The 11,853-nt window shown below is 42.3% G+C and overlaps 1 protein-coding gene across 1 annotated transcript in view; it reads right to left on the reverse strand.

Moving 5' to 3' along the window:
- LOC111953069 (cadherin-13-like) overlaps positions 1 to 3,884 on the reverse strand; it is a 692,508-nt gene extending 688,624 nt beyond the window's left edge. The window contains exon 1 of the mRNA XM_070435180.1: positions 3,714 to 3,884. Within this exon, the coding sequence (XP_070291281.1) occupies positions 3,714 to 3,758 (45 nt within the window). The 5' untranslated portion in view covers positions 3,759 to 3,884. The remainder of the gene's footprint in view (positions 1 to 3,713) is intronic.
- Positions 3,885 to 11,853: the final 7,969 nt, after the last annotated feature.

Consider the following 11,853-nt stretch of genomic DNA (forward strand, 5'->3'; position numbering starts at 1 on the left):
AATATAGCATTATATTAGCTTACCACAATAGCCAGAAACACAAGCCATTTCCCAGCAGCAAAAGTTAGCGATCGTAACAAACCAGCAAAATATATATAATTTTTGACTAACCTTGATAAGCTTCATCAGATGACAGTCCTATAACATCAGGTTATACATACACTTATGTTTTGTTCGAAAATGTGCATATTTAGAGCTGAAATCAGTGGTTATACATTGTGCTAACGTAYCATCTTTTTTCCCACAACGTCCGGATATTTATCTGATACTCACATATTCTGACCAAATAACTATTTATAAACATGACTAAAAAATACATGTTGTATAGGAAATGATAGATACACTAATTCTTAATGCAATCGCAGTGTTAGAATTCTAAAAATAACTTCATTACAACATAAGGCTTACGTTATGGCGAGATAGTGCCCAAAACCTGGGCGCAAAACTAATAGTACACAGTTCGACAGATATATGAAATAGCATCATAAAATGGGTCCTACTTTTGATGAGCTTCCATCAGAATGTTGTACAAGGGGTCCTTTGTCCAGAACAATCGTTGTTTGGATTTAGAACGTCCTCTTCTCCAGTCAATTAGCACAGAAAGCTAGCAAAGTGGCGCGAAGCTCTCCTTCCTGAACATACACAGACAAAGCAACACGCCTAACGTCCCGAAAAAAATTCAATAATCTAATAAAACTATATTGAAAAAACATACTTTACGATGATATTGTBACATGTATCAAATAAAATCAAAGCCGGAGATAGTAGTCGCCTATAACGACAGCTTTRCAGAAGGCAATTCCAGGTCCATCCTTGCGCTTTCCAGAAAACAGGAAATGGGTGACACGTCATTCCAAGAGGATTTATTCCACCTCAGACCAAGATAAACACCTAATTTCTTCTCTCACTGCCTCTTGACATCTAGTGGAAGGTGTATGACGTGCATGTATACTAATACGTATCATGCCCATTTATAGGCAGGCCCTAGAACAGAGCATCGTTTTCAGACTTTCCACTTCCTGGTCAGGAAGTTTGCTGCCAAATGAGTTCTGTTTTACTCACAGATATAATTCAAACGGTTTTAGAAACTAGAGAGTGTTTTCTATCCAATAGTAATAATAATATGCATATTGTACAAMCAAGAATTGAGTGCGAGGCCGTTTGAAATGGGCACCTTTTATCAGAGCTACTCAATACTGCCCCTGCAGCCCAAACAGGTTAATATTAGAATTTTTTTGCTGGATCAGTGGAGTGAGCTGCAGACAGGGGAGAGGAGGGTCACTGAGGTGGGCACACCTCCTGTCTCTGTGTAATCAGGCACCAAGGTAAAGCGTACTCTCCCATTCCCCCTTGAATGGCCACTTTAACATTCACCTGGACACTATGACCATAAAGGACCATGCCAACACCCCGTCACACTCACACTTCAGGCCGGCTTAGAGGGGACTTTAACACTCTGTTGACCACCAGCTCCATAAACGTCCAGAGCAACAAACGTATCTGCTGTGCTCACTGACTCGCAGGTGTACCACTTTCTTTACCTTTATTTTTCCATTTTCATTCAAACCCACCTGCACTGTCCTGAGCCTTTTGGAAATACTTAGACAACTGCATGAAATAGAATACGAAAAAAGAAGACTCCAGTTATKCTCAATCACTTCATAGAAAGAGATAGAGAAATAGAATGGAGAGAGAGTCAGAGAGAGAGAAAGAGATGGGGGAGAATGAGACCCAGAAAGATAGAGAAATATGGGCACCTGCACCTCCCGGTTGTGCTGTGCTGTACTTATTCTGAATCATCGTTGAGGCTCTCGACTGCTTAGCGTTTCATTTCTAATACAGGGATTTATGGTGAGAGGGAATACACCATCAGCTTATTCTGGAGGCAAACTTGGCGCCCTGACTGAGCTATAAGATAAATAAGAAACGTGGATGTTGTGTTGTCCTGGCGTTTYGTAAGCGTTGCTGTAGCGTCAGAGGAGAGTCGGAGGGCGACCTGATTCCCTTGATGAAGCGGGCCAACAGAGCCAGACAACTCTGGCGGTAAAAGTATCAGACACAGTCTCACCAGACACATAATTTTATTTTTTTAATTTCTCCTTAGTTTACATGTCGCAGCCAGCGGCCTATTAACTCTATTTTCAATCTAACAATTTATGTTTGTGTCTCCCAGATTAGCCAGACAATTGCAGTATCAGTGGAAAGAGAACTGTGTACATTTTGCAGCAGTATCGAGACGATGTTATTAACCTTAGAATGCTGATGATGTCATACTCTTAGCAAAAGGTGTGTAACAAACATCTTGTCTCATCACACAATAATAACCATGTAATATATCAACAGCAATACATATGGAAAGTAAAGCTCCCTATCGTGATGGGTCAAATTCTGATGAAAAGCCATTCATTAATTCGGCACCTGCCTCTGCTTGAACCTCGCCCTTTGATGGAGAGAGAAATAAGAATGCGCAGCAACTGGGAATTCGTGGGAAGGCGCGCACCTTCAATGCAGTTGTTCTCCCACAAGTCTAGCTTACTAGGAATCCAGGTTTAAAACAAGACCATTGAAGGAGAAAGGAGATTCAGCAACACTTGGAGGACAATGGAATTAAACGTTTTTTTAAAAAGCTTCTTGCTAAATCTAGAACCAACGCATTTTGGCTTTCAACAGTTTTTCCCAACACATTCCATTAACAGCAACTGTTGAGTGCACACCTTTGTAAAATGTCACCATGTTTCTATTTTATAAAATCAACTGATTCGCGATGACAAGATGTAGCCTAGGCTATGCTTCATATGTTAATTGGAACTTAATTTTCCAATGATGGGCAACGGTTGGCCTACTACTTTGCTGTGTCACTATTCAGCCATAATGTCCTTTACCACTTTAAATAGAGTAAAATGTGACTGGGGGAGGCAGCTGCTCCAAGTTATCAGTCACTCCAAGTTATCAGTCACTCCAAATTAATGCCAGATAAAATCGGCAGCGAGCTATCAAAGCAAGTATAGCCTACATAAGAGGCTGTGTCAAAGGGAAACGGGGAGGGAAAATATCTGCAATAAAATGCTTCTAAATTGCATTCCTATCTTCCAACACCCCCCTTGTTTTTGAAGTTAGACGCTGACTGTTTCAGTGATGCTCTGGGAGATCAGTAAGAGCTGATTATCTTGAGAATCCTCCCCTCACACCGTTCCTTCACCCACATGAACACAGAGCCAAAGAAACGTTCAACTGGGTATCTGAGCGGAATATAGATGTGGCTGTTGACAAGAGTTCGCCCGTGATTTGCACATAGCTCCACACTTTACCCTGTTCTGCCCATTGGACGCCTATGTGAACGGCATCCGTAAAAAGACTGATTGACCACTGCAGATTCATGTCAAACTCGACACTCTCCCCAAGACGACCAGGTGCCGCAAATGCAACATGTAACACATCATCGACAGCCTCCTAATCATATCTTTCGTGGTATTCAGTTATTAAATCACTGTATGGCTTCATTTAGTTTCTCTTTAATTGTAGGTTTCATTCAATCTATAATATCGTAGGCTATTAGCCTATGCAATGCAAATAATCATTACCCCTTTGCCGTTTATTAAGTGTGGCATGTTAAAGTTCAGAATTTAAATCATTGATAAAGATCATAATATAAATCATTGATGAACAGCTGCGGGAGAGCGCTATGCAATGCCACATAAAATGTTCCTGCTTACCTGTGAGATAATGAACGCAATGAGGATGCCGATGCTAATCTCCATGGTCTCAATTATCTGGGAATAAAATTCAAAACAAGGTACAGGATTGACCAGCTCTGCTCATAATTCCAGAGTCGAACTGCCAGTGCGAGAGTAAAAGAGCTTGCCGCGAGCTGCCAACTTCCCAAATAGAACTGCAGCCTCTAAGCATTGGATAGAGGCGCGGAGACCACAACCAATAGATTTATAGGGGGATTTTTTTTATATCCACCGGCGTCTGTATGAATCATAAAAATTATAGGGTTCGAATTTTATTATATACAGACAAATGACATGGACTGACTCACATTCATATGTGTTTGAAAATTATATTATATATAATTAGTCAGAAATAAAGGTTGGATGTAGGCAAACAAATGATTGATCTGTAAATAAAGGGTAATATGTCTGCATATCAGATGAGAAGATGTATTCCTTAATGCAAGATCTGTAATTTAAAATGAAAGCGAGAGAACATAGCCTATATCACATAGCCCAATAAAATGAACATAAAATGTGTTGACAAATGCAATGTTTCATGAGACTACATTCTTGAAGAAGCACTGGCAGAACCGTACACCTTTCTCTTTTTCTCATCTCACTATTCTTCATTTGGAAATATGTGGGAGTTTGACAGCCCTTCAGAAGTGGCATTTTATTCCCTCAGTCTGCGTGTCTCGAGCCTCGGGGCATGTTTTTTGCCGAGGACGAGAGACGTGACCGTTGCATTGAAGGTTGCGTTTGGGTGGAAAATATAGCCTCTAAATGATATTCACCGGGAGCCCCTGAAAAACTGATGCTTGCTGTGACCTCACTTGGTAAATCGAACACATTTTAGTTCAGAAAAATATTGCTTGTTATGAACACAGAACGTGTTCTTTATGGCTAGGGTAGAAAAGAAGAATGCTATTTGATGGGTCATATAGATTGGAGAGAGAGAGAGCTAGAGGACTTGTTTAAAGACTTGACCATTTTAGTTGTTATTCAGGATGATCCAGTGGCCTGCCTAAATCATACTGATGCATCCATACTGATGCATGACACTTCTGGCATATTGTGCCTAAGAACGTTATATAACATGGAATTTMAGTTGAATGGTTGATTTGTTAATACCTGCTTTAACAAAAATKTATATTGAGATAATGTGCAACTCTTTAGGTGGTACTGCATGACGGCCATTGGTTTGGTTTGAGGAGAGGAAAAAATCCACACCCCTCAGTGAAGGTTACCTTGTGAATACAAAACATTTCCACCTTAGGACCAAAGCTCAGGTGTCTTATATGGCTGCCCAAATCACTCTGGAGAGGGATGACACTGGGGGATGTTCCTGAAGAGAGAGATGAGATGAACTTTGAACCAAGAGAGAATGAAAAAAATAAGTGTTAAAAAACTCAGAGTTCCACAGAGACGTGCGTTCACAAGGATGCATATTATGACGATGAAGGATTTGTGCATATATCCAGGGTGAGTAGGGAAGGAAAAAGGTCATGCCACCCAACAAGATAGGGTCCCTGTATTCCTTCTGCTCAGGAAGCAGTCACATTTCTTTACTCTTCTCTCCGGATGTGAAAAATGAGGCTGGGAATAGTTGTGACGGTCAGAGGAATTGCTTTCCAAGACAARGTTGCACAATTTTTGCGCCATATTTACTTAGGAGGAGGGGAAACGGCACATCAACACTGATGGCTCTGTTTCAGGTCCAGAAGTTCTGCTTATCAAATTCGATAAATGAGGTGAAATAGGAAGTATGGTAATAATTAATGAAATATGACATAATGGTGGATCAGAAGTGAAATGTCAAAGAGAACAACATTTCTGGTGACACATTCTTAAAATGCCATTGATATTTTAGACGTTGAAAATTGAAAATGTTTTGTTAAATGTGAAGACTTCAGTCTGAATTTCATGCTTGAGAGTCTACAAATCAAAAGTGGAACCTCTGCATACTGAAAAYGCATTCGGGGCTTTACTAAATCAACTTGACAGGCTTTACAGATTTGGCCTTCATTAGGCTACTACATGCATCAGTCACTCAGTCACTTATTCATTGATTTCTAATGTTGAATAAGAGACTGTAATATTCTAATAGTCAAATTAACTAATATTCTAATTAACTAAATTAATGACTGCAAATCAGGTACATTTCTTCTGTTTTGATGACAAGATTGTCCTTGTTGTGTCCCTAATTTATTACTAATGTGAGTGTCTCTACATACCAAACACTGTAGCTCATGTCTGGTTGAGGATTTTGCGGAAATTGGCTTTAAACATGGTGCTGAAAAGCAGATAGGATACAAGAAGTCTTACATGCCGTAATCCTCTTGGCCCCCTTGGAAGCATAGGGCATACTCCATGGCTCTCCACCTCAGTAGAACGATGGGAGATGTATTATGATCCTCTTGGGTTTGACTCATCAAGCTGCTGGGAAGGAGGAGAGAGGAAAGTTAGGAAGAGAGGATAGAGACTCGACTGCCTGGTAACCCCCTTAGGACCCATAGGACCAGAGGCTAGATTAACTTTAAACAAACCCTGGGGCAGAGAGCAAGTGCACCCTGGACTGGACCAGGAGAAGGAGTAATCATTTTACAGTATCAACTGTGCCTCAGAGAAGCAGGGGTCAATAGTACACTGTGAAATTCACCATGGAGTGTTGTAGCTTTACCAAAATAATTTATGGATTTTTAGTTATTGTGGAAAATCAGGAGCTTTAATTTATTATCTTAACATTGAATTGGTAGCACAATTATAGCATCAACCATCAATTGAAGACCATTGTGAAAATTGGTCGATAAATAAATGTGAATAATTGACAGTTATGGATAGCTTTGTGAATGATTGAGGGATATTGATTCAGCCTAGTGAAATCTGMCCACCCCTGATAATACTGATTCCCTCTGTACTGAACCCAAACTAAACTGAGGTGAATCAAACCATCTATGCATGTTCTAAATTATTTGCATTCATTTGTTTAATCATCTGGAACAAAAACAAGCACACACAGGGGACACACGGACTGAAGAGCCTGATTTGGTTGAATTACACTGTAGCGCACCACTGGATGCAACAGACAGACCACCTCTCAAGGCCCGAGCACCACTAATGAAACATAACACATATTCATGCCTTAATCAGCTGTCTGGGAACACTGTCAATTCGTTTCAGAGGAATTTCATAAGAAATCAAAGCATTCATATAAATTAGACCGGATGCAAAATCTCATTTGAATGACTCAATGGTGTGTAAAGGTGGATGGGGTTGGTCTGCCTCCAAGGTGTTATTCTCCTATCTGACCACTAGGTGGGAATGAAGTCGTCCTACTCCATTCTTGACCCTGTCCTGGCATCAGTGGAGCTCTGTGGCCAAAGATGGAGTTAGTTTTGGGCCTGTTGGAGCAAATTTATGGTCCGATTTCTGTCGGTTTATCACATCTTGCATTCTCTTTATTACTTACCTCATCTCTGGACAATTCTGGACAGCACACCTATCTCTTTAAGTGTCTCAAATGTTTTTCCCATCCAAAATATGGGGTGTGTGTAAAGTATCCCTGCTAGGCGCACAATTGGTCCAGCATCATCCGGGTTAGTTTAGGGTTTGGCTGGTTTGCGTTCTCCCATTGCGCTCCAGCATTGGGAGTATGCATGCTGTATGCATGCTGACTTTGGTCGCCAGCTATACGGTGTTCCCACCGACACATTGGTGTGGCTGGCTTCTGGGTTAAGAGGGCAGTGCGGCTTGGCGGGGTCATGTTTTGTAATACGCATGGCTCTTGACCTTCCTCTGTACTGGAGTCGCAGCGATGGGACAAGYCTGTAACTACCAATTGGGGAGAAAAAAAGGGTACAAAAATAGTTATGTGGCAACAGGAAGTTAATAGTATGCTGGGTGTACACTACATGACTTRCAAAATACTAACATTGCTGAGCCTCTAACTTTAAACAACCATATTTTCTGTCCTTTTTTTTTTCTCGTGCCAACGTAGTAGTATAAACCTTAATTGCGCCGACGAATAGAACTGCCGTTGTCCGAGGAAACTTTGCTAAATTTAGTGTTTTATGTGTTATTTCTTACATTATTAGACCAGGAAGTTTTTGGTGTTATTACATACAGCCGGGAAGAACTTTTGGGTATCAGAGCGACTGTAACTCATCAGCATTACCGGCATTACGACCAGGAATACGACTTTCTCGAACCGGATCCTTTGTTCGTATCCCCCAGGGCAATTGAACGGATCCCAGAGGCTGTTCCAAAACTGTTCCCAGAGGCTTTTCCAAAAAGGCACTCGAYGCGGACTTTTAGTCTGACTCAGGAGTCGAGCACACCACCCACCGCTTCCGAGTATATTACCCGTTAATGTTCAGTCTCTGGATAATAAAGTTGACGAGCTCAGGGCAAGGATTTCCTTCCAGAGAGACATCAGGGATTGTAACATTCTCTGTTTCATTCTCTGTTGCTCTAACGGGATATACTGTCTGAGTCGGTCCAGCCAGTTGGGATCTCAGTTCATCGCTCAGACAGGAAAAAATATATCTTGGGAAGAAGAAGGGCGTCGGAATATGTTTCATGACTAATTACTCATGGTGTGATTGTGATAACATACAGGAACTCAAATTATTTTATTGATCCCACCTAGAATACCTCACAATCAAAGGCCAACCATATTACAGTACCTCCCAAGAGAATTCTTTCCCGTTATAGTCACAGCCATGTATATTCCCCCGTAAGCCGATACCACGACAGCCCTCAAAGAACTTCACTGGACTTTATTCCAACTGGAAACCACATATCCTGAGGCGACATTTATTGTAGCTGGGGATTTTATCAATGCAAATTTGAGGAAAACGTTACCGAAGTTTTATCAACACATTGACTGAAGTACTCACGCTAATAAAACACTTGACCACTGCTACTCCAACTTCCAGGATGCCAACAAGGCCCTCCCCRGCCCTCCCTTCGGCAAATCTGATCATGACTCGATTTTTCTCCTCTCTTCCTACAAGCATAAACTCAAACAGGAAGTACCTGTGTTAAGGACTTCAACGCTGGTCTGACCAATCGGAATCCACGTTTCAAGATTGTTTTGATCAAGTGGAATGGGATATGTTCCGGGTAGGCTCCGAGAACAACATAGACGAATATACTGATATGGTGACTGAGTTTATCAGGAAGTGTATAGGAGACGTTGTATCCACTGTGACTAAATGTCCACCGCTCCCACACTAACTTTACAAAATTCTGACTTGCAATGTTTTTCTTTCATTGTTATTTTTTTTATGCATGAATATGATGGCTAACTGTTCGTTGTTGGCATTTCCTGCCAAGTTTGCTAAGTTTGCCAATTAAGTAATTTTAAAATAATTGGCAACATCAAATGGTTTTGTGACGTATAAGCCATCAGATTCAATGAAAGATGGAGTTGAATTTGTCTTTCTGCCCATAATTTAATTTAAAGTACTCCAAAGTTTTTTTTCCATCATTCATTATCGTTTATCTTGGCTTCATAATACAGTTTCTTCTTCTTTTTGTTGATTTTAATCACAACATTTCTCAATTTGCAGTAAGTCAGCCTGTCAGATGTGTAGCCAGACTTATTAGCCACTCCTTTTCCTCCATATCTTTCAACCATACAGTTTTTTAATTCCTCATTATTCCATGAAATTTAACAGTTCTAACAGTCCGTTTCTTAACAGGTGCATATTGTTCAATAATTGGAAGAAGCAATTTCATAAATTCATCAAGTGCAGCGTCTGGATGCTTCTTATTAATCACATCAGACCAACAAATATTTTTCACATCATCCACATAAGAGTCACWGCAAAATATTTTGTATGATCTCTTATACACTATTTTGGACCTTTGTTACGGTAAATAAATTATATTAAATTAAATGATATTGGTCACATCAAAAAGTAAAAGAATGGAATTTAGAAATATATAAATATTAGGATGAGCAATGTCAGAGTGGTATTGACTAAAATAAAGTAGAACAAAATACAGTTGTAATGTTCGTTGTTAGAATGAGACCAAGGTGCAGCGTGGTAGGCGTACATTTTCCTTTAATAATAAATGTTCCACAAAAAACAATAAACAACTCAACGAACGTAAAGCTAGTAGTGCAAACACATGCAACACAAAAAGACAAGATCCCACAACAGAAAGTGGGAAAAGGGGCTGCCTAAGTATGATCCCCAATCAGAGTCAACMATAGACAGCTGCCAATGTCTGCTGACTTGCCAATGTCTATTTGAACCTTACTTAAAGGATGTATAGTCCTAAGCCTATGTTGTTGTGTAGATGGCATTATGGGCCAGTTTGCATATTCACATATTCACAAGTACACATGTGGAACTGCATGAAAATTATTATTTTTTTGTTTCAAAGCATTTTGGCCCCATTATTTATAGAAAGACCCATTTGAGGTTTTAGAAGTTTGTAATTTCCACTTTGAAATGGGACTTGATTTTCCCTCACAAACTTTTATCAAGCCATCCAAACATTTCCATTCATTATAATCCAGATAATAATTTACATTTCCCGTTGTGTAATGAGGTGRGTACTGGCGGGAGAGAAGTCAGGTGCAGGAGGGCGAAAACTGATTACAACGGTGTCGTTTAATCAACATAAACCACCGTCAGCAGAACAATACATGAAATGGGTCAAACAAAACCCGGTAATCACCAGCATACCGTGCACAAGCACCACAAGAACCAGGTGTGATGGAAGACAAGACAAAACCAATGAAAAGTGGATTGGCGATGGCTAGAAGGTCGGTGACGTCGACCGCCGAACGCCGCCCGAACAAGGAGAGGAACCAACTTCGGCGGAAGTCATGACAGTACCCCCCCTTAACGGCYTCGACACCGGCCTTGGGGACAACCCGGAGGGCGAGGCTCACGGCGATCCAAACGAAGACAGTGGAACTCCTGCAGGGTCCAACACGTCCGCGACCGGAACCCAGCACCTCTCCTCCGGACCGTACCCCTCCCACTCCACGAAATACTGAAGGCCCCTCGCCCGATGCCTCGAATCCAGTATGGAGCGAAAGGAGTATGCCGGGGCCCCCCCGATGTCCAGAGGGGGCGGAGGAACCTCCCGCACCTCAGACTCCTGGAGCGGGCCAGCCACCACCGGCCTGAGGAGAGACACATGGAACGAGGGGTTAATACGGTAATCGGGTGGAAGCTGTAACCTATAACATACTTTGTTCATTCTCCTCAGGACATTAAATGGCCCCGCAAACAGTGGACACAGCTTCCGGCAGGGCAAGCGGAGGGGCAGTATTCGGGTCGAGAGCCAGACCCAGTCCCCGGTGCGAACACAGGGGCCTCACTGCGATCTGCYTTCTCCTTTTGGCGCATCACGGCCTGCTGAAGGTTAACACGGACAGCCTCCCATGTCTCCTCCGCGCACATGAACCAGTCGTCCACCACAGGAACCTCGGTCTGACTCTGATGCCAAGGCGCCAGAACGGCGGGTACCCCAGTACGCACTGGAAGGGAGAGAGGTTAGTGGAGGAGTGGCGATGCGAATTCTGTGCCATCTCGGCCCAGTGCACGAACGCCGCCCACTCCCTTGGCCGGTCCTGGCAATAGGACCACAAAAACCTGCCCAGATCCTGGTTCACTCTCTCCACCTGCCCATTACTTGGGGTGAAACCCCAAAGTAAGGCTGATCGAGACCCCCAGACGTTCCATGAACGCCTTCCAGACCCTAGATGTGAACTGGGGACCCCGATCAGACACTATATCCTCAGGCACCCCGTAGTGCCGGAAGACGTGTGTAAACAAGGCCTCCGCAGTCTGTAGGGCCGTAGGGAGACCGGGCAGAGGGAGGAGACGACAGGACTTAGAGAAATGATCCACAACGACCAGGATCGCGGTGTTACCCTGTGAAGGTGGAAGATCAGTCAGAAAATCAGTCAGGCAGGAGGTGGGGCGTATGGGAGTGGGATCCATGGGCCGCTCCTCTGTGTCATACAGCCGAGACAATGTGTCTCCCTTCACGTTCTGGGAGCCTGGTCTGTAGGAAAGGGTATATCAAATCAAATCAAATCAAATGTATTTATATAGCCCTTCGTACATCAGCTGATATCTCAAAGTGCTGTACAGAAACCCAGCCTAAA

The sequence above is a fragment of the Salvelinus sp. IW2-2015 genome, linkage group LG26, assembly GCF_002910315.2.
Source record: "Salvelinus sp. IW2-2015 linkage group LG26, ASM291031v2, whole genome shotgun sequence".
Taxonomy (NCBI): Eukaryota; Metazoa; Chordata; class Actinopteri; order Salmoniformes; family Salmonidae; genus Salvelinus; species Salvelinus sp. IW2-2015.